This window comes from Sturnira hondurensis, unplaced genomic scaffold, assembly GCF_014824575.4.
Source record: "Sturnira hondurensis isolate 20B ecotype Veracruz unplaced genomic scaffold, ASM1482457v3 Scaffold0020601, whole genome shotgun sequence".
Lineage (NCBI taxonomy): Eukaryota > Metazoa > Chordata > Mammalia > Chiroptera > Phyllostomidae > Sturnira > Sturnira hondurensis.
This window is the reverse complement of record NW_028093232.1, coordinates 3,091,313-3,117,495: the sequence shown is the minus strand read 5'-3', so window position 1 is coordinate 3,117,495 and position 26,183 is coordinate 3,091,313. Positions and strand designations below refer to the sequence as shown.

Genomic DNA, 26,183 nt, shown 5'->3' with positions numbered 1-26,183 from the left:
GGTTAGGAACATGAACTTTGAAGCCAAACTACTTTACTTTGAATCTCAGCCTGATTACCTAATAGTGATCTTAAGCCATTTAATTAATCAATTTGTGCCTGTGAAATGATGATGGTAGCTACTTAAATAGGATTGTTAGGAAGGTTAAATTAAAATATGCACATTACTTAAAAGGTGTTTCTTGTTAAAACTGTAGATGGAATATCTAAGTAAATAAAGTGGTCTGGAAGATTTGTCAATGCAGCCGTTTACCTTCAGAAAAGACCAGCAATTGCCAATCATCTCCTTAGACAAAACTACTTGCATTTTGACCATTCTCTTTTCTTTCCCAGCAAGCTCATTGACTTTTCAAACTCTATTGATGAGTGGCTAAGGAAGGTTGTATTTTCTCTTTGGGTATATATGTATATTTCTATACATATATACATATTTATATATATAAATATATACACATATACACACACATATATATGTATATAACATATATACATATACATATATCTCTTTGGGCAAGTTTGGAGATGGAAACCAGTTGTGCCCTTTGTTTCTACAATTCGTATATATATATATGGAAGAGTTGGCAACTCAGACAGTAGGGAAATGAAATTGTCTTTCAGCATTTTCGTGCTATCTTCAGGAATGAAACATTTACTCTTTTCCAGGAGCACAATAAGCTCTATAATTAATTTTATGGGCTAGTATACCAGCTTTTATCCCAGGGCTTTAATATTAAAGCATTGAAATGCTTCAATGCTAGGCATATTAGAAGTTTAAAAGACCTCATTTAAAGCATAACACCAGTCTTTTTACTCTCATTCTGAGTTCCTAAGGTGGACCAATGAGAATTGGTATTTAGAAATTTCAAATTGACTCACTGTTTCCCGAACTGAAGACTAATATATAGTATACAGAAGTTCAAATGAGGAATTTTGGGCAATTGTCTTTAATATTTTTCTTAAAAAATTAGAAAACAAAGAAATGCAAAGCATTTCAGTATGTTGACTACATTATACTGTTTTATATAAACCAAAAGATTAAAAAAAAGACTGTGACTATAGAGAAAACAATATCAAAGGAAATGCAAAGGAAGGAAAAATTTTCATAAATCATGGAAAGTATCAGACTGATAGCTTGCTTCTCAGGAGACAAAATGCAAACCAGAACAGCTGTTTTGTTTAGACTGGTTGTAAAACTAGACAAAAGAAATCTGACACTTTTATGTCTATCACAAAATCAAATGCAGGAGAAATGAAAACTTTACAATTAAATTTAAGTATCTGGATATATAGAAAGCCGAAGTGTTTTGACAAGTATAAGTTTTATGTTGATGAGCTTGGTTATTTTTTCTAAGCTGCTTCTTTACAATGTAGACCAATCTAATGGTTCCAATGGTTCTCTAAGGGAAGAAGGAGCTGCAATTGCAGCAGTTGTAAACAATGCTCTACTAGGTCATAGTATAATCTAGTAACTCACATCTTTTAAATTAAAGTTTTGGTAGGTTTAGATGCTCAGTTTAAAATGACCTGTAAAAGATGGGCAGTGGGGTGTTGGCCTGACCTATAAAAATATCAGGAAGCAAAGAAGTGACTGAATACACACTACAGGTATAATAAGCCCAAATGTCTAAGACTTAAGGACAAAGCCCTCATTCACCTAGAGTATTCACTCCAGAAATATGGAGGCTGTACCCAGTGAGCTGAGATTAAAGTATTGGGCATACTATTGCTCAGATACATCTACATATGGAAACTGACAGAAGTATTTACATCAGAAATCTTAAAATTATCAGTTATCTTTGTATAATATTAAAAGTTACAATTATCTACAGTTATTCTTCCCATTATTGCTTCTTCCAGGAACTTGGATACTGTCCTTCGGTGGTCTCAAGAATCTTTTCAACATAATTATTTCTCAGGAAAAGGAAATTTTTGCTTTGAGCATTAAATGTATACATGGTTCTGCCATATTTATGGGTCTTGAAGTATTTGCTTCTTGGTTGAAAGTAGAAGTTATCCGTATTGGTTGGAGGGCAGTTGTTATCTTCAGAAGTCTTTTTGTAAATCTATAATAGAATAGATTTTTATCAAAGGATAGTAAAGGAAAACAAAACATTCTGATATGCTTAATGAGTCCATTAAATTCACATCATGCTTGATGACTTGCTTTCATATTTACTGAAGCCCACATTATAGGCTAGGCAAGTATAGAACAAGAATACAAAGGACTTAATATAGCCAGTTGGAATGGCAGCTTCAACAAGGTTTTCCAAGTTCAGAGTCATCATTGTTCATTCAATAGGCACGTATCTGAGGATCTATTACGCATTATCTTAGGCACTGCTCTTTAGCCATCACACATTTTATTTAAAAATGAAGTAAAAGGCAGTTTATATTTCCATAATATTGCCACAGTTTTCTATGGTATTCATCAATCTCTTAAATAATATTCACTGCTGACTTACTTCCTTTTGGCTTACACATATACTCAGATCTCTCCTATCCAAAGAACTCTGTCTTTGACATTGCTAAGATGCTCCTCTTAGCATCTCCCTCTAGTTCCTATATGCAACAATATTTTATCAGTTACCTACTGCATTTGACACTTGATAATCTTGAAACTTTCCTTTCTCCTGTCTTCTGTGGCACTTTTACCCTCATCTTTTATCTCTCCACTTCCAAATCATTACCGAGCATCAAGGATTGCACCTGTTGGAGATCTCCAATGCTACTGTCCTAATGGTAATATTCCAAGTAGCCTCTTGGGTTCTTTCTATCCTGTCTCTCTCTCTAGATATACTATGGCTAGATTTATCTTCTCCTTTTTTTTTAAGATTTTATTTATTTATCTCTAGAGGGGAAGGGAAGGAGAGAGGGTGAGAAATATCAATGTATGGTTGCCTCTCGTGCATCCCCTGCTGGGAACTGGCCTGCAACCCAGGCATGTACCTTGACTGGGAACTGAACCGCAATCCTTTGGTTTGCAGGCCCGCACTCAACCCACTGAGCTACACCAGCCAGATAGATTTATCTTTCTTGATAAAACTACAAATCATGACACTTCCTTCCTTAGTCTGCTTCTTCAGATTTCTATCTCATCACTTCCTGACACAGCTTTTTCCTGATTAGCTCTACTAATTGATGACCTCCATAGTGATCCAATGCTTTTCTGCCTCTATGCCTTTGCTCCTGATATTCCTTCAAAAATGAAAACCTGTCTCCTTTTTTCCACTCCCATACCTGGATCTCGTCAACTCTCTGCTTGTGGAAATCATACTTCAAGACATGGTATATTGGTAGTGGGGGTTAGACTTCATATAGCAAGCTTACTGAAAAGAGTTCCAATAACACCTGTTTTTATTTTTGAATACAAAATCTTCTCAGGTTATTTCTATCAGATGAGATCTCTTTCTTAGCATTTTGGGTTTTTGTTTTTGTTTTTTTTTTTTTTGTACCAGTTAGGTACTTTTTGTACTTCCTAAGGGCAGGAGGCATGTTGTGGAATTCATCTTTCTATAATTCACCTTTATTTCCCTCATAGTACCTAATGCTTGGAAGGTGTTTAATGAACATTGTGTTGAACTTAATTAAGGGACCTTAATTTTGAAAAACACTAAGGACAGGAAGATAAATCAATAACATTTTTGGGAGGGTAAACATCAGAGCTCTAAAACTGCTCACTTACTGGATGCTTTAAACTACCATACCACGATCTAAATAGCTAAAAGGGAAGGGTATGGAGTCTTACCACTCTTCTTGAGAAGTTCTCCTTTTCGGGATTTATCCAGGTTTTCAAGAAATTGTTCAAAAACTTTTATGTAAGGACCTAGACTGGTCTTCTTATAATCTAAATTATAAATACCATGTATTATAATTAGTATTTTAACAGCAAGAATAACATTAAAGTACACCTTTTAAGTTTCTTGTAAGAATTCTAGAACAATAGTGTTCAATTGAAATACGATGAAAAACAAGTACCTAAACATGTGCCCTGAAAAGGACTTGAACTGGTGACCTTTCAATTTGTGGGATGACACCCAACCAACTGAACCACACTGATCAGGGCTCATATTCTTGAATGTACAATTCAGTCACAATTTAGATATATATTTACCATAACACTCATCTGGGTATATCAAAACTAAAGTAAAGAGCAAAAGTACTGCATACATAGTAGTTGTTTAATAAATGACTGTTGATTCTAAGACTGAAATTCAAACAATTATCAATACCAGTTGACAATTCAATCTTACAATATATATCCTGGCATTCAGATATTGCTTAGAAAGCATCTGATGATACAAATTGGATTTAACAGCATCTTTTGGGCAGACAATTGCTGAAGAAAGGAGGGAAACACTGCTATAACATTATTTGCTACTTAGTTTGTTTGCTACTTAGTTAGTTTGCTACTTAGTTTCAGCCCTTCCAGGGCTGAATCCTGGAAGAATTAATTACTGGAGCGACAGCAAGATGTTTATATAAAAAGCTTATGTTAAAACAAAACTTCAATATATTAACCTACCTCTGGTTCTATGTTTGATATTGGATTCAGGTTTGTTCTCCTCTATTTCCTCTTCATTAGTGGGAATGACATCTAATTCATGGCAGATGGAGCTACAAATAATAGAATAAGAGAGTTTTAAAGTTGGTTCTTGGTCTACATTACCCAGTGTATCACAGCACATGAATCCCTTAAGATTCTGTGAATCTTAAGATTTCTGTGAATTATGTGGCCAAATAAATTTGGGATATTCTAAAAACTATAATCTGCCCTGGCTGGTGTAGCTCAGTGGATTGAGCACGGGCCTGTGAAGCAAAGGGTTGCTGGTTCAATTCCCAGTCAGGGCACATGCCTGGGTTGCAGGCCAGGGCCCCAGTAGGGGACACATGAGAGGCAACCATACATTGATGTTTCTTTCCCACTCTTCTCCTTCCCTTCCCCTCTCTCTAAAAAAAAATAAATAAAATATAAAAGAATAAAAAATAAAAACTATAATTTCTTCTCAGAGTTTTCCATGCATATTAGCATATTAAAGACTGGGAAATCTTGCAGTAAAGAACTTTTAATCCATTTAAGTAAGCATTTCCCAAAATTACATGAACTTGAAAAATCTTTTTGTTTCCAAAAAGATTTAAAGCTACAGAGGTAGTAGAAGGGAGCCCGGGGGGCTGTGTAGGCTCAGGAAACAAGTTACAGAAGCAGAAGAAGGGCCCTTGGAGCTTAGGAGAGAGAAAGGCAAAGACAACTCACGTCAGGGGAAGAAGAAGTAAGGGAAGGGAAAGGTGCAGGTGTGCTCCTGATAGGGAGAACGTGCCTGGGCTTAAAAATCTTTTCCTTGCATAACAGCAGCTGAAACACTGGTGCTCTGTGGAACTCGCTAGGAAATGCTGCTCCACTAGGGCGGCCTCTCTGGAAGGGATCTAATCCAATCTACTTCAAATTCAGAACAATCACAAACAAAAGGAGTGACCAAGGATCTGGAACATACCTTATGGTTGGAACAGTAAAAGGATCAAACTGATCTACTTTCTGTAAATCAATAGGCACTGAAATTCGACCTGTAAGAACCAAAAGTTATAAATGGATGATTATGGAATAAAAATCATTATAGGCTGTCTCCTGTAAGTTACCTTTGGCTAAAATTTTAATCTAATGTTTAGAAAAAGGGCTAGACTTACTTGTTAAGAGCAATAGGACTAAAAATGGAAAGCACTTTCACATTAGCTGTCCCTTTTATTTCTTTTAGAGAAAAAACAAAAACCCAGGTGTGAAAGACTGTTGATCTATTATTATCTAGTTGGTCTAATCTCTACTTTTATTTTTTCTCCTTCTTCCAAATATCCTCTTTTATTTAAGTACAGAACACTGTCAAATTGAGTGAGTCTTTAAAAAATTTTTTTAATTGTTGTTCAAGTACAGTGGTCTACATTTCCCCTCTAGACTGAGTGAGTCTTGAAAACTGAATGAAATAGATGGAAATAGTTCACTTCATGACCACAGTTTATTTGCAGAAATCAAAACAGACACCTATATGGCCCTGGTCAGGTGGCTCAGTTGGTTGGAGCGTCATACCGTATACCAAAAGGTTGCGAGTTCCATTACCAGTCAGGGCGATACCTAGATTGCAGTTGGATCCCAGGTTGGGGTATGTACAGGAGGCAACCAAGTGATGTTTCTCTCTCTCTAAATCCATGTCTCTCTCTCTCTTGCCTTTCTCTAAAATCAATAGATATATCCCCTCATGAGGATTAAAAAAAGAAAAAGAAAAAAGAAAAGACACTTATATGTAGGGGATTTTGAGAAAGCACTTTGGAAATGAAATAGACATTACAAATATTACCTACCCTTTTATAATATCCACACCTGGGACACTACATAAAATTCATTATATCTCAAAAATGAGATAATGAATCTAAAAAATGCCAGGTGATTAACAAGTAAATAAGGAAACTGGGAGTTGATGTTACAGACAGTAAAAAGATTAGAGCTAATCAACAGGAAAAGGATATAATCAAAATGTATACTTATGAGTGAACATAATTACTTACCCAAACCTTGAATATTAGAATAAGGGGATATCCACTGAAGCTTTAGAATGAATCTTAAAATAAATGTTAAGCTTACTACAAAAAGAAGCTACAAACAGTTGACAGGTTTGTAAAAAGGGCTACACAAATGTGTGGACTACAGTCATTATAGGTTATTAGGGAAATAGGCAATTTGGGAGAAATGAATGTATAATAATTTTCTAAGCACTTTATATTTTATGGCCCTAATAACCCACTGATGTAGGTACTGTTATTATCTCGAGAAAACCAAAGCAACACACAATAAGTTCCCTAACATCTTACACCCAGTGGCACAATTTGTTTTAACACTGTGGACAAGTCACTTTAACTTCATAAGCCGTATTTCCTCATCTGTACAGTAAGAGCTATTGTCCTATAATTTCCAACACTGAACCTCAGAATCCCAACTGAAAATTATTTACATAGTGGAAACTCACCCAGTAGCTACTAATCAACAATTTAAAAACAAGTTAATATAGGTATTAGCTGACGGAACAATTCTTCAACCTATAAAATGTCAGATATCATATGCATTCACACCCAGAGTGACATGCTTACTAAAACAAAAAATAACTTTCATTTTTCTTTTAGTTTTCCTCATTTTCTTCACATACCTGTTTTAGGATGAACACTAAAAGGGCTCTTCAGCAAATGATTGATTCCTTTGCTAACATTGATATCTAGCCGTGGGAAACAGTACTGGAGCATGATCTCCCAATCAAGCCAGAGCCCACCTTTGTCTTTTTTGATGTCACTCTAAAAGCAGATGCAAGGCCAGCATGAAAATCAGTAGGAACTTTTGAGGATTTCTTTCAAAGTGATTATAAAATGTTTTACCATCTTTGACTTAAAAAGCAAAACAATCAATTGTTTTGCTTTTTAACTAACAATTAAAATTGTTAATTTAATTAACAATTGTATTATATTTGTAACACAGATTTCAATGGAATATATCAGATTTTGGCTACCTTCAAATACTCCTTCAAATGTTTCCAACGCTGAAGTGAACTGTGATGCTTCTGGAAGATTTTTTGCAGGTCATCACGAATTGGTGATGGATCATTAAGGAACATACTCATTTAGGGCACATCAACAAACAATTTATCTGTTTGTATAGAAAGTAATTATTGTTTTCTAAAATATGAATAAAAGAAACACTAAAACAACCCTGTAGAAATACAGTGATGATATGACAGAAAGAGTGCCAAAACAGCTATGCTGTCTAATGTAAAACCTTCCCCTGGTCTGTGTATATTTTGGCAAAATAATTCAGCGTTTTTAAATAGCCATTAATTCTGGGAGGATCAAGTACCATAAAGAAGAAATTTATTTATGAAATGGCCTCATGTCTTATTGTATTCCAGACTAGGTAAACCAAAACGTTGAGAATATACAGGCACAACAAATGTACAGCATCACAGAACAGTATGAGTAGCTCACATAGAAATGGTCTCAGGAAAGGATATTCTCAGGAACAAGAGCTAAAATCTTATCGCAACTTTCTTTATTTCCAAGAATATCTTGTTCAACCAAGGCGTATTCTTCAAAGTATTTATTTATTATGTTAATAGATTTTCTGTAGGAATAACAATAACCAAGTCCCAGTACTATTAGTAACATATACGCCATACACCAGTAGCTTCTGTTGCCATTTGGGAGGCTAGGGCTTATTTTCATAGAATTTCTAGAACTTAACCAGGTAAAATGGGAATAATATCCCTTCACAGGGTTGTGAGAGTTAACTTTAAGGGGAAAGAACCTAGCATAGTACCTGACTTATAATAGATATTCAAGAAATGTTTACTTATAAGCTCCACAACTTAGAGTGTTAATATTAACATCATAAATACAGGGGTGGGCAAAAGTAGGTTTACAGTTATGAGTGCACAAAAGAGCTTATTCTTGTATCATTATTTATTCTGACATTTTTTCCTATAAGAACAACAGTAAAACTTTTTGGTAGAAAGCAACCAATTCAGGACAGCATAATAATATATCAGTAGTAGAATATAGGACACAGCCTACTGATTCTACTCTGAACTGCTTGCTTTAACATCTCAACAATTATATAGTGCTTAACAATTTGTAAACAGACTTCACATCTACTGTTTCATTTAATCTTTGCTGCAACTCTGAGACAGATGGAGCAGATGTTGTTCTGTCCTTTACATAGAGAAGGAAATGGAGGCTCTAATATTTTATGAAGGTCATAGCAAGTGGTAGACTACAGATCTTACTCCTAATGTAATTAATACTTTCCACTATCATAGAGAAGTAGTGAATTCAGTGGAAAAGGTATGGTTTTGATAATAGGCAGAGGAAGACACAAATCTGAATTTAACAATTACTTGTCTCATGCCGAGCTAATTATACAAATCTTCCAAATTTCACTTTGGAAGTTCATCCGCAAATGGAGGTACCATCATCACATCCCTCAGAGGCTGCTGGGAAGACCAATGACAACATTTGTAAAGCAGTAGCATACAAGAGACATCCATGTAACTCTAGCTCTTATTATTGTGAAATGCTACTCCAGCAGAGAAGATTGGTAACAAGGTGTACAGAGCAAGAGCAGAGTGGACTTTTTGGACACGTGACAATCCCATATGGAATCACTGTCAGCCATGACAGTTCCGGCAAGTGCTATGTCAAGACTGAGGTAATGGACTGTAACAGGAATGCCCCTATTAGGGACCCAAAACACCTAAAACCACGAGTCTGGACACTTGGATAAGGACTCCATCTGGACACAGATGAGTGAGACTTCTACCCCTGGCGGGCTATTAAAACTCAGAGCTCTGACCTCCCAATGCTCAAGCTTGGCTATACCACAGGTCACACTCTATGCCCTGCTGAACTTCCACTCTACTGGATGCAGAGCCACCTAGCTTGACAATGACACCCGCCTCTCCACCTGCAGATGCCACTAGTGACTGGGGCTTTGTGCCATATAGTCACTCTGTTTCTACCTCGTAACCTCCCCTTTTCTGTGTGCAACCTGCCTATGACAATTGGCTTATTTGGGAGGTCTCTCCTAATGAACCTGGCATTGTGGAAAGATGTCATGTGAGTGAGTACTTTTGGGGACACTTCTTTGCTCATGACACAACGTAACTCTACAAGCATGTGCAGGTTTGGCAGCCATGAACTTCATGAAGTCTTTTCCAACAGACCTGACAAAAGGGTGAATATTTTCACTTAGGTGAACTTTCTTTTTAACGTCTTGACCACCCTGAAAAATAAATCATCAAGAAAGACTTTCATGTATATTATATAACATAAAAGAAATATTGAAAAATTTTCTGTATATTCTAAAGATATTGACTAAATTATGTCAAAGTATAAAAAGTCATATGCTATTTTATATAGTCTCAATGCCTATAATTTTTTAGGTTAACTTTAGTTGACTTAATTGAACCAGGAAAGTAAACTACTTATCTTCCTTTTGCTACGAAGGATACTTATAACAAAATATGAAATATCTTTTAAAAATATAGCTACTCTCATTTTATATCAATCTACTGGTAAGATCACTTACTTTGGAAAGTGGATTCTATAAAAGATAGTGTAATTTTGTTACTGAACATACCTGGCTTGATACATCTAGCAAAAAATTATCATTAAGATCTTAACCTTAAAAAAAAAAAGATCTTACCTTTACAAGACTCAAATACTCAACTATCCCAGACCGTACTGCAGAGGACAATTTTCTGACTGATTCATCACAGACCCAACAATGAACACCTCTTCTTCCCGAATATACCCAAAGGCGGTGCTTAAATCCAAAGTCCTCTGAGGAGGGGAAACATAGTAAGTCTTAAAACAAATCTATAAACTCCTGGTTCTTGCTTATTTCCTTAGCTTCATTTTTTTTTTTACCTTTTATCCACATGTACTGACCTGAGCTATGTTAAGTTAGTTGTAATTTCCTGTGCTGCACCTGCTCACCCTCCATTGCTCTTGCCTTCATTACTTTATCTATGCTGGTCTCTCTGCCAAGAATTTCCTCCTGCCCCAGCATTTCCATTTCTCTCCCTAATCAAATGTCATTTATCCTTAAAGACTCAGTCTAGAAGACAGTAAAGGAGTTAAATTTAAAGTGCTTTGAACTGTACCTGGCACATAATAAGCCCCCTATGTAAGACCAACGATTATCATCCTTATCACCGCCTCTTTTAGAAAGCCTTTTCTGATCCAGTCTCTTCCCAATCCTGTGTGCACTCCTGCTGTTTTATATTCCCATAGCACCCTGTGCATATTACTTAACACAAAGCTGATCCTTAATTTTTTATGTCTCCTTAGACTGTGTAACCTACTCAAGGTAATAATTGTTTGCTTTCATATTTTCCTCATCAAGGACAGTACCTGGCACATACAGTTGCTCATTAGATTACTGAATTGAAAAAAAATGCACTGGTTTGATCACAGCTTTATTAGAGTTTCAACTATAACTTTATTGTAATCTTTTACTTTCTTATTACATGCTTTAAGGAAACATGTTAGAATGTTAAGGCATTTGATTATAAAATGGTATACATAGACTACTATTCAGAGGAAAGCAGTCTTGCATTTGACCCCACTCAGACATAGCGGATACTTGCCCTTCAATGCCCGGTCGATGATGTGGATCGCCATCGTCATGAGGGTCCAGCACTTAGAACATATGTCTGCAGAACTGCAGTAGAATCATCATTACTCACTGTCACTGATGTTACCCACCCTACCACCAAGGCACCCAGTTATTTACCTACAACAGCTCCTCACATCATCATAGTCTGTCATGTCAATGTCGAACACCAGTTCTTTTTCCTGAGCCTGGAAAGCTCCCAGCTTCACCGTATTATGTTGACTGGGCTACAAGTATAAAATATCAATCAGTTTCTATAAGACCTGCTGTGCTGCCAAATATGCTTGTTTTCTGCCCACACAGAAAAAGTGGCCAAAGAGTGAAGAAACTATATAATTCAAAATTGACGTCAGCTCATTAATTCAAATCCTGTACATCCAGAATCGATGATAGTGTAACTTTCATCTACTTAAATAAAAGAGGGCTTGGTAAATATCAAATTTTTTTCTAGTTCTACTGAGATAATTGACATATAACATTATATAATAAGTATTTGTTGATCAGGCCCTGGCTGCATAGCTCAGTGGATTGAGCGCGGCCTGCGAACCACACGATCGCGGTTCGATTCCCAGTCAGGGCACATGCCTGGGTTGCAGGCCAGTTCCCTGCAGGCCAACTCCCAGCAGGGGACGTACGAAAGGCAACCATACATTGATGTTTCTCTCCCTCTCTCCTTCCCCTCTAAAGATAAATAAATAAATAAATAAATAAATAAAATCTTAAAAAAAAAAAGTATTTGTTGATCAATAGAAATAACAAAGTTCTTTAAGGTTTTTGATAAGGAAAAGTACATATAATTAATGCCCCATTGCAAGGTGTTCTTAAGGAAGCAATGTTTTCAAAATTCTGAGGGAAAATGACTTAAATATTCAGCCATTAGTTAAGCATAAAGGTATAATGAAGACATTTTCCAAGTACAGCAGGTGTGAAATATTCTGTCTTCCATGTGCTTTTTCTAAGGAGGCTCCTGGAGGATGTGCTCCATCAAAACAAGGGAGTAAACCAAAACAAGAAAGATCATGGGATCTGGGCAACAGGGGATCCAACATGTGAGAGAGGTGAAAAGAAACCAAGGTGAATATAAGATCACACTTATTCATCATGATTGGCGAGCAGTCAGTCCAATTTGGAGGTCAGAGACTGTAGGACAAATTTCTTCAGAATTGCAATAGACAAACTACCCAATGGGTCTGAATATATCAGATTTAGGCAACTGGCAGAGTTTCAAGTTGAATTTGTGTCTACTAATTTTTTTAAAAGATTGTATTTATTTATCTTTAGAGGGGAAGGGAAGGAGAGAAGGAGAGAATTATCAATGTATGGTTGCCTCTCGTGAGTCCCCTGCTGAGAACTGGCCTGCAACCCAGGCATGTGCCCTGACTGGGAATCGAACCACGATCGTGTGGTTCGCAGGCCCGCGCTCAATCCACTGAGCTACACTAGCCAAGGTTCTGTGTCTACTGATTTTTAATCTAACAAACATATTAGGAGTGTGGGAATGGGAATGTTGTATGTGTAGTGAGGATACAGGTTAAGGTAAAAAAAAAAAACTAANTTTCTGCCCACACAGAAAAAGTGGCCAAAGAGTGAAGAAACTATATAATTCAAAATTGATGTCAGCTCATTAATTCAAATCCTGTACATCCAGAATCGATGATAGTGTAACTTTCATCTACTTAAATAAAACAGGGCTTGGTAAATATCATCAAATTTTTTTCTAGTTCTACTGAGATAATTGACATATAACATTATATAATAAGTATTTGGTGATCAGGCCCTGGCTGGCATAGCTCAGTGGATTGAGCGCGGCCTGCAAACCACACGATCGCAGTTCGATTCCCAGTCAGGGCACACGCCTCGGTTGCAGGCCAGTTCCCTGCAGGCCAACTCCCAGCAGGGGACGCACGAAAGGCAACCATACATTGATGTTTCTCTCCCTCTCTCCTTCCCCTCTAAAGATAAATAAATAAATAAATAAATAAATAAAATCTTAAAAAAAAAAAAAGTATTTGTTGATCAATAGAAATAACAAAGTTCTTTAAGGTTTTTGATAAGGAAAAGTACATATAATTAATGCCCCATTGCAAGGTGTTCTTAAGGAAGCAATGTTTTCAAAATTCTGAGGGAAAATGATTTAAATATTCAGCCATTAGTTAAGCATAAAGGTATAATGAAGACGTTTTCGAGGTACAGCAGGTGTGAAATATTCTGTCTTCCATGTGCTTTTTTTTTAAAGACTTTATTTATTTATCTTTAGAGAGGAAGGGAAGGAGAGAAGGAGGGAAATATCAATGTATGGTTGCCTCTCGTGAGTCCCCTGCTGGGAACTGGCCTGCAACCCAGGCATGTGCCCTGACTGGGAATCGAACCGCGATTGTGTGGTTCGCAGGCCCGCGCTCAATCCACTGAGCTACACTAGCCAAGGTTCTGTGTCTACTGATTTTTAATCTAACAAACATATTAGGAGTGTGGGAATGGGAATGTTGTATGTGTAGTGAGGATACAGGTTAAGGTAAAAAAAAAAAACTAAATCCTCATCTGCCAGAGTGGAAAAGTCAGTAGATAATGCTTAAAATGTAAAAATGGAAGAAATATAAGCATGTTATTTAGAGACAAGGAGACAAATACCATAAGAATCAGCTAACAGAGAATGGTTGCGTCTGGGGAGCATAAAACAGGTGGAGTAAGAGACTTTTTAAAAAAAATTTTAAACCAATGACCTCCATAGTTTACTTGATTTTGTAAATTATGTGCATAGATAGCTGTAAAGGTCACAAACAAAATATTTTAAAAAGGTCTACGGATGCCTCTCTTGTGGCCCAATAAAAAAATGAGGTATTTCCCTCGAAAGAGATTTCGAGTTGCAGTAGGCCTTACTGATAAGGACTTGAATGAAGTGAGGGAATGAACCAAGATATCTGGGGAAATGGGTTCTAGGCAGTGACACTGCTTGAGTAAGGGCAGTGTGGCAGGAGAGAAATGAGTGAGGGGGAGAGAGGTTTTTACTCTGAAGTGAAATGGGTAGCCACCAGAGAATGGTTTTGAGCAGAGGAATCACAGGATCCGACTTGTTTTAAAAGGATCACTCTGAGTGCTGTATTGAGACGATAGAATCTACAGCAGCAAACTGTTAGGAAGACGTTAGTCATCCAGATGAAAGATGATGATGGTAGTAGCCCTGGTAGCACTAGTTGGATTTCACATGTTATTATGGTAGAGATTTCCTAACAGAAGGGATATAGGCATGTGAGAGGAGTGAAGAATGACTCCAATGCAGGGAGTGTAATTCTATAATTCCCTCCTTAAACCATGCTGACTTCCACATTTAGTCTTTTAGCCACATACTCAATTTCTGTCCTAGTGAGAACACAACCAATTTGCTTACAAATAATTTCCAGTCAGTGATACAGAGTACCAAAGAACAAAAATAACAAAAAACCCCAATTTACTTGCAAAAACAGTTAAATGAAATGTGGTTTTATTTATTTTTCAGAATAAACTCTAAAAATTTATCTCAAAACACTGGAGATTCCTGGTGTAGAAAACCAACCAACAAAGTACATAAAAAACCGATATCTTACTCTGTGGGAATATACTGCACCTATATCGATCTTGTACGGATTCATTTTCTGCATCTCCTTTTCCAGATCACTCTGGTTGTTGAAGGATTGATAGCGAATGTAAATATCATCTTTCAACGTGAATGAAAATTCACGGTGTTGAAAGTAATTCTTTATCACTGCAAAATAAATGTACATTTTAAGTTAATTTGGTATTTTATTCAGCTCTGGGCCTTATAACATCAACCAATAATAAGATATTTTCATTAGCCCTCTGTGCCCAACACTGTGCTAGATGTAAACAACAATTTTAAAAAAAGGCAAGATCTAGTCCCTAATATGAAGATGCTTACCACACGGCATTTCATGGGTAATAGTTAAAATTAAAAAATATGCAGAAATAGTTTAAATTTATAACGTCACCTCTGCCACCTCGGTAGGCCACCTCCGTCTCCTCGGTGGGCAACTCAATCGGGACGAATTAAGCACCTCTCCTCTGTTGGGATATGTCCCTCTGTCCCTGATGCAGATCAAGCCTCTGCAGCTTCATACTACGACCCTGTAACCGTTTGGCTCAAGAACCGCGGCAGGTAAACCCGGCACTGAGTGCGAATCCTGCCGCGCAGTGGTAGGACCAGCGGCTCTACTTTTCATTGTGTGGCCACAGGCTGGTCATTATATACTCTTTCAGCCCATTCACATTTCAGAGGTGGTGGTGGGGAGGGCTCAACGTAATGCGTGAAGGTGTCTTGTCTAACACTCGCAAGCGGAGGGGACTTCATATCGTCACGCCAGGATACTCCCCCTGAACCTCTTCACATTCCCTTCTCGACTCCACTACCCACCCCGCTCCCGGCCGCCATCACCTCCGCCGTAGTTGAGCCAGCGATAGTACTGAGAGTAGGGAAAAAGTCTCCGGTAATAAAGTTTAAGCAGGTCTGGTAGCTCGGCAGGATCGAACGGCTCCATGGAGCGTGGTACTCAGGTCCGGCAGAATTACAGCAAAAATTGGCGGGAAGCTCAACCACTGCGCAGGCGCGTTGCGTCCGCGGCCTGCCGTCTGCAGGGGTCGCTGGGAGTTGTAGTCGCCGCTTGGGGGTTTGGCTTGGGCGTGGGAGGTGCTCCCGCTGTCTCCTCCGCCCACCCTCTCTGACAAAGGGTCCTCTGCTCAGGTTGGCAGAAGAGGACCCTCTAATTCCAGAAAGGTGGGCTGCGGAAAGGTGAGCCCTTGAGCATATACTGACTTAGGGTTCTAATGATGAAGTAAAAAAGATGTTCGCTAATTTATGATTATAGAAATAACACATTTAACCCATGTAAAACCAATACCTTTAAAAAAGTGTTTAGAAATTAGTTTGTCGTAGACTTACTAGGCCCAACATAAGGAAATATTTCTCAACCAAATGCGGAAAGCAAAGGCTCTTTATTCAGAGTTTGCTATAAAGATGGGGAGTCAGTCACCGTCATTTGCATTTTGGCAAAGACTCAAAGGCAGGAAAAGCTTTAGGGGGGAAAAAGGAGAAGGTTTCAGGTGTGCCCTGATTTAAGGCTGTTTGCTTTGGGAAGCTGTAGGTGGACTAACTAGGAGTGGGGCATCCTGTGTGATTTGGTTAGGGGTGCCAGTTGCCCCCTCTAAGTTGGAAGTGGGGACAAAAATTAGGGAAGATGCAAGTTATTAATCAGGTTAGCTATTTTGGGCCAAATGTTACAGGGCTTATTATTTGGCTTCTTGGACTATCACTAGAGACAGGGCGTCTGATTTATAGCAGGCTGGCTTCCTGGGTATTTATTATAAATGAGAGTGTTGGTTTCCTGGGTAGGCTTCTGCAGGTTGTGGGTCAGAGTTCTTTTGTATATGGCCTGGCTATTGTTTGTTTGTATATTCAGGCTCTCAAATACAACACCCAGGAATACTAAAACCTGAATTAGTGGAAGCTTGCAGAATCATGGAGAATTTTACAAGTATGAAAGGAGTCTGTGTGCTATTGATGTGCAGATTGGTCAGTCTTACCTGGTAAAGATACACCTTATTGCAAATGTGGAGTTGGAGTGGGCGATCTGACTTGGTTGGGCATCATTCTGCAAAGTGAAAGGCTACCTGTTGCTTGGGTTGTAGGTTTGGTCCCTGATCTATTGTGCAGTGGATCTCAATGTTTCTCTCCTTCTCTTTCCTTCTCCCTTCCCCTCTCTCCATTATTTTCATAAATTTTATTTTTACAATAATAGTAGAAGAGTAAGGAGGGAGTAGTCTGTAGTGAGTTATTATTAGCCTAACCTTAAAAATAATAATGGTCCCTTAGCTCCTATCAGCAGTGTGGTTAAAAAAAATGGGGTCTGGGCCCTGGCCGATGTGGCTTAGTTGGTTGACCATTGTCCCTTGAACTGAAAGGTCACCAGTTCAATTCCAGTTAGGGTGCATGCCTGGGTTGCAGGTTCAATAGGGCAGCCAGTCTTTCTCACATCAATGTCTCTCACCCTTTTCCTCCCTGCTTCCCTTCTTTCAAAAATAAAAAATAAAATATTTTTTAAAAGAGGTCTGGGAAGATCATACTTACTTGAATGTTCCTAGAAATCTGGCTTCCTGCACAAATCTTAGTTGATTTTCACAATCCCTATGCATCCTGTTTTGGGTAGGGTGAACTTTGTTACTGGGAAGGTCTTCACTATAATAAAAGGAATGAGAGTGTCCTTGCTGTAGAGTGCTCTTTTCCTGAACCATGTTCTCCTGGGCTTTTTAAATGGAGGTTTCTCAGCTTCCTCATTATTGCCTCTAGGAACAGACTTCTATGGGCTATTTGGGGGTCCTCTGTTTAAATGTCAAGAACATTAAGGAGTGTAACAGCTTAAGGAGCTAAGACATATGGGGGAAAAGGAAGTTATATTTATTGAATTCCTACTGTATGCTTGCTTTATTCAACATTCTTTCTCGTCAGAAAAAGGAAAAATAAAGGCTATAGCATTTTCTATGCCATTAAGTACCATTTTAAGAACTTATTCTTCAACCCTGGCTGATGTGGCTCAGTGGATTGAGTGTTGGCCTGAGAACCAAAGGGTCACTGGTTTGATTCTCAGTCTAGGGCACAAATTTGGATTGTGGGCCAGGTCCCCAGTGGGGGGTGCATGAGAGGCAACATTGATGTTTCTTTTCCTCTCTTTTTCCCTCCCTTCCCCTTTCTAAAAACAAATAAATAAATCTTTTTTAAAAAGATTAATTCCTCATAAGAACCTTGTGTGGTATGTACAAATATCCTTATTTTACAGATGGGAAAATACACGGAGAGCTTGAGTAGTTTGTCCAAGGTCACACAGCTGGTAAGTGGGAATCAGACAGCCTGGCTCCAGAGTTTGTGTGTTTAACCCTAAGCTACATGCTATGTCTTCTCAACAAGGGGTTGTTGTGAGGGTTAAATGAAATAAATGTGCCTGGCATAGTTCATGGTCCAGAGCTCAGTATAAGAAAACGTATTCTGTGAAAGTACTCTGTTATGGAGGCTTTTACTCCAGGTGCCACTGAGAGGCAGTATCGCCATTCAGTTGGTTTCCTTTGTGCTTCCTCATCGGTACAAAACCCTTTTGTCCTCCAAGCCTTACACTTTCTACCATACTCTTTACTTTTATTATTTATGTGTACTGTCACCCTCTTTGGGTAATTATCAGCCCTAGTTCCCTCTCCCCAAGTTCTTCACAGACTTGGACACCTACCTTATGGACTTTCTTTCCCGTTCAACTCCTATGGTTATTCTGGATGTTTTTAGCATGTAAAAGGATGATCTATTCTTTAAATATACGGTTCATGCAGTCATTCTTTAACTCAAGCATTTATTCCACAGTTAATGAACACTTGTGTTGGGCACTTAGCTAGGCTCTGGGGAAAAAAATTAATGGCATGATTTCTGCTTCCAAGAAAGTTATAGTGTAGTAGGGGCAATAGACACAAATCAAACAGTATAATGAGGTGTTATAGATGCATTTATAAACCAATGGTCTATTAGCATCAGCCCTTTCCTTTAGCCTTGGATAAAATTGGTACAGGGAACACAGTCACAAAAGTGCAAATGGCATGGCCCTCTAAGGAAACTGCCAATGGTTTCATATGGATAGAGCTCAGACTTCAACTGAAGGCATAGTGGGAGATGCAGCTAAGAAGTAAGCCATGCATGGCCAGAGCATTTCATGTCAAGCATTTCATTTCCAAGGAGTGTGGGAATAAAAATGATTCATTTTTCACTTGTATTCAACTTTAGTTAAAATGAAAATAAAATGTTGATCATATTAATATTTGATGAGAAATCTTGGGAATAAATAATCTTTTTGAAGGAAGAAATTGAAAATTTGCAGTACTCCTGTGCTAGTTATTTTCCTCGATAAGAGAGAGAAGATTAGAGAATAAGTTCTATTGATAGAAGAGCATAATAAACATGGAGACTATCTAGGTGGGGCCCATGGCATGTTTAAATTAAATTATATGAGGTTTTGTCTCTTGTTATCATAAACTACTGAAATAGTAATAAAGAGCACCATCATATTTGTTTAATGCCTAAGTTTTAGTTTGATCTCCTAGAAACGTTTCTTGTAACTACACAGTAAATGATATCACCACCAAGCTAATGAAACACGTGTTAGAGTACATTGCAATTGTTCTTTAATCTATATAATGAATCTGATGTATGAAATGGAATCTTTACACCTAAGCTATCTATCAATTAACTGAGCAGATTTTTGATAAGTAACCTACCAATATACATATTGTGTCTATTCTCTACACAATATACATATTGTGTAGGTTCTCTTGTTAGTCATAAAGCAACATACTCCTAGCTTTCTCCTTGCAGACTGGTTAAAATAAAGGATGGCAGATTCACATCAGAACAGAACATTAAACCTTGTTCCTCCACAGGAATTTGGATTTGTCTGAAGACAGTGAAGACCTTAGAAGGCTTTTGAGTAGGGGAGAAACACAATCAAAGCTGTGTTGTAGAAATAAACTCTGGAGCCCTGTGGAGAGAGCGGCCAGAGGTAATGGCAGGAAATTGTTGCTGGAATTCAGGTGGCAAATACTCGTGGCCTGAACTAAGGCAGTAAGGTAACGATGGAGAGGAGTGGGTGGATTAGGTGGACATAACTGCTTGATGGAGAAGTAATATCAATTGGATGTTAGGGAATGAGGAAGTTGTCTAAGATGATTTCCCAGGTTTTAGGTTTGGGCACTTGGATGGAAGGGGGTTTGTCTGGCACCTAGTGGATACTCATTAAAGTTGTTGAGTATCTATTGAATACATGTAGGAATAGGAAATAACATGGAAACAAGGAGGAGGATCGGATTGCAGTGACTTATCATTATTTCAGTTTTGAAAAGTTGAGTTTGAGTTACTGCTGTAACACCCCTTACCTGCCCTTTGCTTTTCTCCCATAGCCCTCATCACAGTGTGTAATTATTTATGTATTTGTGAATATATGTATTTCATGTCAATTTTCCCTACTAAAATGTTAAATTCTAAGATTTCATGTATCATGTTTGCTTTACTCACCTGGAGTACCTACAGTAACTAGTTAGTATAGGACCTAGCAAATAGTAGTGTGGGGAGCAAAAATTGCCACCCAAAACTATGTCTCTGGCATGAGTATAAATTTAGGATGGTTATTTTTAAGAAATAGAAGACTCAGTAAGTTTTTAAGATCTTCCTCTTAATTGCCTAAAAGAATTTAGATAAAGGGCCTATTCCCGGAATAGAGCTACCATCAGAGACATCTACAAAGAACATGGGCTAGGTGTGGTGAGGGAGACGCAAGGACCTGAGAGACCAGAGCCTGCTTTGTGTCCCATGGTCTCTGCAGGGTCCAGCAAACATTTGTTTATCAAACATCTACTTTTTCATCTCTGAATTGCCTTCCTCCTCTTTGAAGCCACAAACCACTACCCTTTTTTCCTTAGCTCAGATGGCTCACAAGCCTCAACTGCCCAATCCACTGAGCTATGCCAACCAGGGCACTAGAACTCTTTTTAACAAACAAACAAACAAATTTTTATTGTCTATAAATATATATTAAAAATTCCCCACAAAAGATGCGATTCTTTCATTTCCCCATCTTCTTTCTCTTCTTCAAATCCCCGATATAAAGGACATTATTACGCCTTATTAAAATTTCACACAGATGTCCAGACAATGCTCCATCTATGTGTTTTGTTTGCAAGCTGCATGTTCATATAGCCATCTACAGATCGCAGGTAGCCTTTGTACTCCGTTCCCCACGTAAGTTTCTCCATTACTGGTTTTCCTGTTAATCCACCGAGTGAAGGTTTGGAATTGAGGGACGAATTTACCTTGACCAACAGCAAATGCTGCAGGCTACTTGCCAATGGCAGCTGTCCTCTGTCCCTCTTGACTGGGGTACCTACAGCAGAGAGTCAGACTAGAACTCTTAAATGTATTAACTTTAAAAACTGGGTAGAAGAAAAAAAATTGGATAGAAGAGAAGCCAGCAAAGACAATGAGAATGAATAGGAATAGAAGCAGAGGGAGAGCCTAGGAGAGAATGATTTCATAGAAGCCAAGGGAGGAGAGAGCTGTGAAAGAGTGCTGAAGGATTCTGATACCAGTTCCAGTGTGTGGGGGGCTGGCATTTCCCCACACATCCTAACCAATTCTTCAGACAACACCTGGGTGTCCTACAATTGGACTCAATTCTGACACTCTCCACCTAGAGATAGCATCAGATTCCACAGGTTAAGGATTCAGTCCCATAAAAATGTCCCCCAACTCCTGTGTCTGACTAATTTGCTAGAGTAGCTCACAGAACTCAGGAAACCCATTTACTCACTAGACTACCAATTGATTACAAGTGTATTACAGGATATGAATCAACAGCCAGATGAAGAGATACAAAGGGCACGGTATGTGGAAAGGGGTGAGGAACTTCCATGCCCTCTCCAGATTCTTCCCGAATCTCCATGTGTTCACAAACCAGAAGCTTTCTGAACTTTCTCCTTTTGTTTTTTTTATGGAGGCTTCGTTACATAGGCATGGTGGACTAACTCATTGGCCAATGTTTTTTTTATTTCAATCTCTAGCCCATTTCTCTTCCCTGGAAGTCTGGGGGTAGGACTGAAAATTTTAACCCTCTATCAGTGCTTGGTTTCTTTGGCAAACAGCCCTCATCCTTAAGTACTTTCCAAAAGTTACTTCATTAACACAAACACAGTTGTGGTGAAAAAGGACTTGTTATGAATAACAAGACACTAATTTCACCTTTATGGTTCTGAAATGATCTCAGAAACTGAGGACACAAAGAAGACTATTATAACAAAAGATACTCCCATTGCTCTTGCCCCTCAGGAAATCCCAAAGGCTTTGGAAGTTATGAGACAGCAATGTGGAGTAAGACTGAATAAATATGAAAAATGTATTTTGGTCATCTGAGTGACCAAATATATATTTCTCATAAATCACAATATTGCATACTGATATATGCTATAATATGGATGAACTTTGACTATATTACGCTAAATGAAAGAAAGCCAGCCACAAAAGGCCACATAATTGTGTTATTCCAGTTATGTGAAATGTTCAGAATAGGCAAACCCATAGACGTTGAGAGTAGATTAGTGGTCGCCCGAGGCAAGGGGTGGGGAGGGAAGAATGGTAAATGATTGCAAAGGAGTACAGGGTTTCTTTTCAGGGTGATGAAAGTTTCTCAAACTAAATAGTCTGTTTATATACTAAAACCCACTGAGCTGTACACTTTTCAAGGGTGAATTGTGTGAAAATTAATAAACAAATCTCATTTAAAATGGAGTCAGGAGTCTAGAAGAGAGAGAGCTCTCACACACTTGTCACCAACACATCCTACTGACCCCAACCGGAAGAAACTTCCAAAGGAAGTCCTACTACATTCCTTCCTCAGCAGAAGGAAGATTGCTCCTTTCCCAGTAACACCTCTGCCAATGGGAGACTGCCATAATTCAGCCAATGAAAAGTCACTATACTTTGCATTTGCATTTTCTGCCAAAGGACTCTTTGTTTACAACGGCCCTTCTGAAGTCCATAAAAGAACGTTCCTCTCCTTGTTTTTCTGGACTTTTACACATTTTGCCATTAGCCTCCATGTTCCCAATAACACTTCTTTATTGTTCCAAAATAAACCATTTTTCTGGAGAAATATCTGCCTGTTTAAGGTCAACAGCTGTGTGGCACAGTATGTGAATTATGTCTCAATAAAGCTGTCATTCATATATATATATATATATATATATATATATATATATCCCTAAGCCTGGCTACAGGGTTCAAGACACAAAGCAGCTGTAGCTCCTTTGGAAAGGTGTGCCAGCATTAAGGCTGAGAACCTCAGTTTGCAGTAGCTGATCTCAGGTTGGTAGTGGGAGTAGGTTCTGCTAGAATGACCCTGCCTTTCCCCTTCTAGAGTCAGCAGGAACTTTGCATGCTAGTATTACAACTTAAATCAGGGGATGGGCGTTGAAGGGCACAGGAAACTCTTTGGCTGGCCAGAGCAGCTCTTTTCTTTATTTCTGTTTTTTATTTCGGCTCTAACATCTGATCATCCAGATGAGCAAGGATGACACTGGTGAGATCTGCCAGCTTGGCCCAGACAAGGAGCAGCCCAAACTGTTACACAGAGGGAGGTGTTTTAAAAGCAGTGCAGAAGGTGGGGGTGGGGGGCTGTGGAGCCCTCATGGGGGGGTGGGGGTGGGCAGCATGGGACAAAGGAGGGAATGCTGACTAACAGGGATTCGTAAAGTCCTCTCAAGTCTTCAGATGAATCTTCTTAAGCAAATTGTGTATGTGTGTGTTGGATTGGGTAGGAAATAAGGTCTGTTTGGAAAGAGGTCATGATTATGGTTATTTTTTTAAAAGATTCTTCAACTTTGATTCCTGAAAGAAATTTCACCCCTACTGTTTTCTGTTTTTTTGACATTCACTCCTGTGGAATTGTTATGGGTGGGGAGAGGGAGGCCCAGGTCAAGAGACCCTCTCCCCTGCCTTGGTTCTTGTCTCACTTGCAAGACACAAATTCGAGTGAGAGACAAACAGGGGAAATGAGATACCAAGTTTATTTATGAAACACATATGAGCACAAAGCTGCAGGCAGGCAGCTGCCTAGTCTAAATGCCCCATGTATAGAGGAAGGAAAGTTGTTAGTAAGTCTGTTTTATATACTTGAGCCGAGGCTACAAGTGGGTACTTAGCTAATCTAAGCATACTGACTATTGGGGTTTGGGGGTTATGTGTCTTAGCTGGCTTCTAGGTTCCCCCCTCCTTCTTTCCCTTGGGAATAATGTACAGCTACAAAGGCCTTCTTTCTCACTTAGTAAAGGTTCTTTGTCTTAGTGAAATTGTTACAAAGGCCCTTGTTCCCAGCATAGGCCCCCCTATTTCTCCTGTGCAGTTCCTGCTTGTGACGTACAGAACACCCAGCATCTTAGGAAGATTGTTACAGAAACCTCTTTTCTCAGCACTAACTCAAGGACTCTCCCCTCCTCCTGTGCTGTTTTGCTTGTAATGCGCAGCGCATCCAGCAATCTTATCAAAATGAACTCAGGACTGCTGAGTTAATTGGGGAGACTGTCTTCCTTTTGCTTCCAGCCTCCTGTATTAAGTTCTTTGTTAGAGTGTAATGGTGAGGGCCTAGCTTTCTTTCCCCTCTGGCTGCTCATTCCTAGCTGCTAGTTAACATTTTAAGTACCTACTTGTAGCCCCTGCTCAAGTGTGTAGAACAAACTCACTAACTTACTAACAAACTTACTAACCACTTTCTTTCCTCTATGCGTGGGGCATTTAGACTTGCCAAGTGCCTGCTTTCAGCTTTGTGCTCCTGTTTAGTTCATAAATAAACTTGGTGTCTCATTTCCACTATATGTGTTTGTCTCTCGCTTGAATTTGAGACAAGACCCAAGGCACGGGAGAGCCTCTTGACTCGGGTCTCTCTCTCCCCATCTGTAACAGAATTTGGGAAAGTACTGTTTAGAAGTTGGGAGTGATTTTATTTACAAATAGGACCCCCTGGATAGGCTTTGTAAATTGGAATTCTTGACAGTGGGGAAAATCAGCTTTCTTGGGTTAATGCTGGTGAACTATGGTACGTGGTGAAACGGCAGTTATTGGTAAGGGGGACTACAGGGACTGTCAGGGAGTAAGTGAAACCAGTTTCCAACAGATGAATGGCTTAGAACTGGCAGGGACCAGCTTACCCAACGTGGCAACTAATTTCACTCTATGTTTACCCCTTTCCTCATTATACACTCATTGTAATGTAATGGGGACACTTCACCCTCAAAGGGGAGGGCAGTTTGAACTGTGCAAGCGAGCATTGCCTGGCCAGACCCACTTGAAGGACTAGAGTCATTCAAAAAAAAAAGAAAGAAGAAGCCTGCTAGAATTGAGCAGGGGATTGGATGGAGGGACATTCCCTCCTGTCCATTTCTACTGAGCCAGAGGATTGTGGGGGGAAGTCTTAAAATAGTATGGCACACCTAAACAGCGTGCACTCTGAAACCCTGCTCCTGGCTGGTTGGACATGGGAGGCTCGGGCTCCCAGGCTATCAAGAGACCGTGTGGCCTAGGAAGGTTCCTGGAGCCCTGCCCTGTGCTCCAGGGCCTGCCTGGAGTGCAGCAAAACAGGCAAGGGGAGGAGGCCCAGGCCCATGGAACCTGGATGCCACATGGTGGCAGGGGTGGTGGTGGTGGTGGTGGCAGAACTCTGCACCTTTCCTGTGCACCAGAGGCCTTGAACCCATCATGACCATGACTGTAAGCATGCTTCAGCCACCGGCACCTTTCCCCAGGAAGGTACTCTAAGAAAGGGGAAGGGGACTTCTGGGTGCAGCCTAGGGCTGTCCTGGCCTTGCCTAGGGTGGTAGGGTGTTTGTTTTTCTGATTGAGTCGTATTTGCCAGGGAATGGGTTTGGGGGCAGAAATTGCCTATCTTTATTTCAAATTGCATACTTAAAATAAAAAATTTTCATTTTTCTTTCCATCAAACTTTGCCTGGAGTCTTGCCTGATAGGCAGCAGGTGGTACGACACCTTTCCCACTGGGCATGTTTTGGTAACAGTAATTCATTAGCATTCTGTTAGCAATAATCACACCTCATATAGCCCTCAATGGCTATGATACTGCCACTACCCAAAACTTAATGCATTAGCATTCTAGATGACACCTTTCCACACTGGCTGGGTAGCTTAGTTAGTTAGAGCATCATCTGATACATCAAGTTTATGGGTTCAGTCTCCAATCAGGACACATGCAAGAATCACCCAATGAATGCATAAATAAGTGGAACAACAAATTGATGTTTCACTCTCTCTCTCCTTTCTTCTCTCTCTAAATCAATAAATAAAATAAAATAAAATAGCCCTGGCTGGTGTAGTTCAGTGGATTGAGCGCGGGCCTGAGAACCACACGATCGTGG

At 39.1% G+C, this 26,183-nt stretch overlaps 1 protein-coding gene and 1 pseudogene across 2 annotated transcripts; both read right to left on the bottom strand.

The window, feature by feature from the left end:
- Nucleotides 1-1,003: 1,003 nt before the first annotated feature.
- PRIM1 (DNA primase subunit 1) lies at nt 1,004-15,781 on the bottom strand. Of its 2 annotated transcripts, XM_037030233.1 has the most exons (13): nt 15,623-15,781; nt 14,778-14,935; nt 11,317-11,423; nt 11,171-11,244; nt 10,225-10,361; nt 9,743-9,801; nt 8,036-8,145; nt 7,538-7,620; nt 7,184-7,325; nt 5,489-5,558; nt 4,522-4,613; nt 3,745-3,843; nt 1,004-2,062 (listed from the first exon to the last, which is right to left on the bottom strand). In XM_037030233.1, the coding sequence occupies exons 1-13, from the start codon at nt 15,723-15,725 to the stop codon at nt 2,043-2,045; spliced, it is 1,254 nt and encodes a 417-aa protein (XP_036886128.1). In that variant the 5' UTR covers nt 15,726-15,781; the 3' UTR covers nt 1,004-2,042. The 2 variants fall into 2 exon arrangements, with proteins under 2 accessions (XP_036886128.1, XP_036886129.1); XM_037030234.1 differs by lacking the exons at nt 1,004-2,062; nt 3,745-3,843; nt 4,522-4,613; nt 5,489-5,558 and adding an exon at nt 5,797-6,216.
- Nucleotides 15,782-20,787: 5,006 nt separating this feature from the next.
- Nucleotides 20,788-22,860, bottom strand: LOC118975938 (small nuclear ribonucleoprotein F-like; annotated as a pseudogene).
- Nucleotides 22,861-26,183: the final 3,323 nt, after the last annotated feature.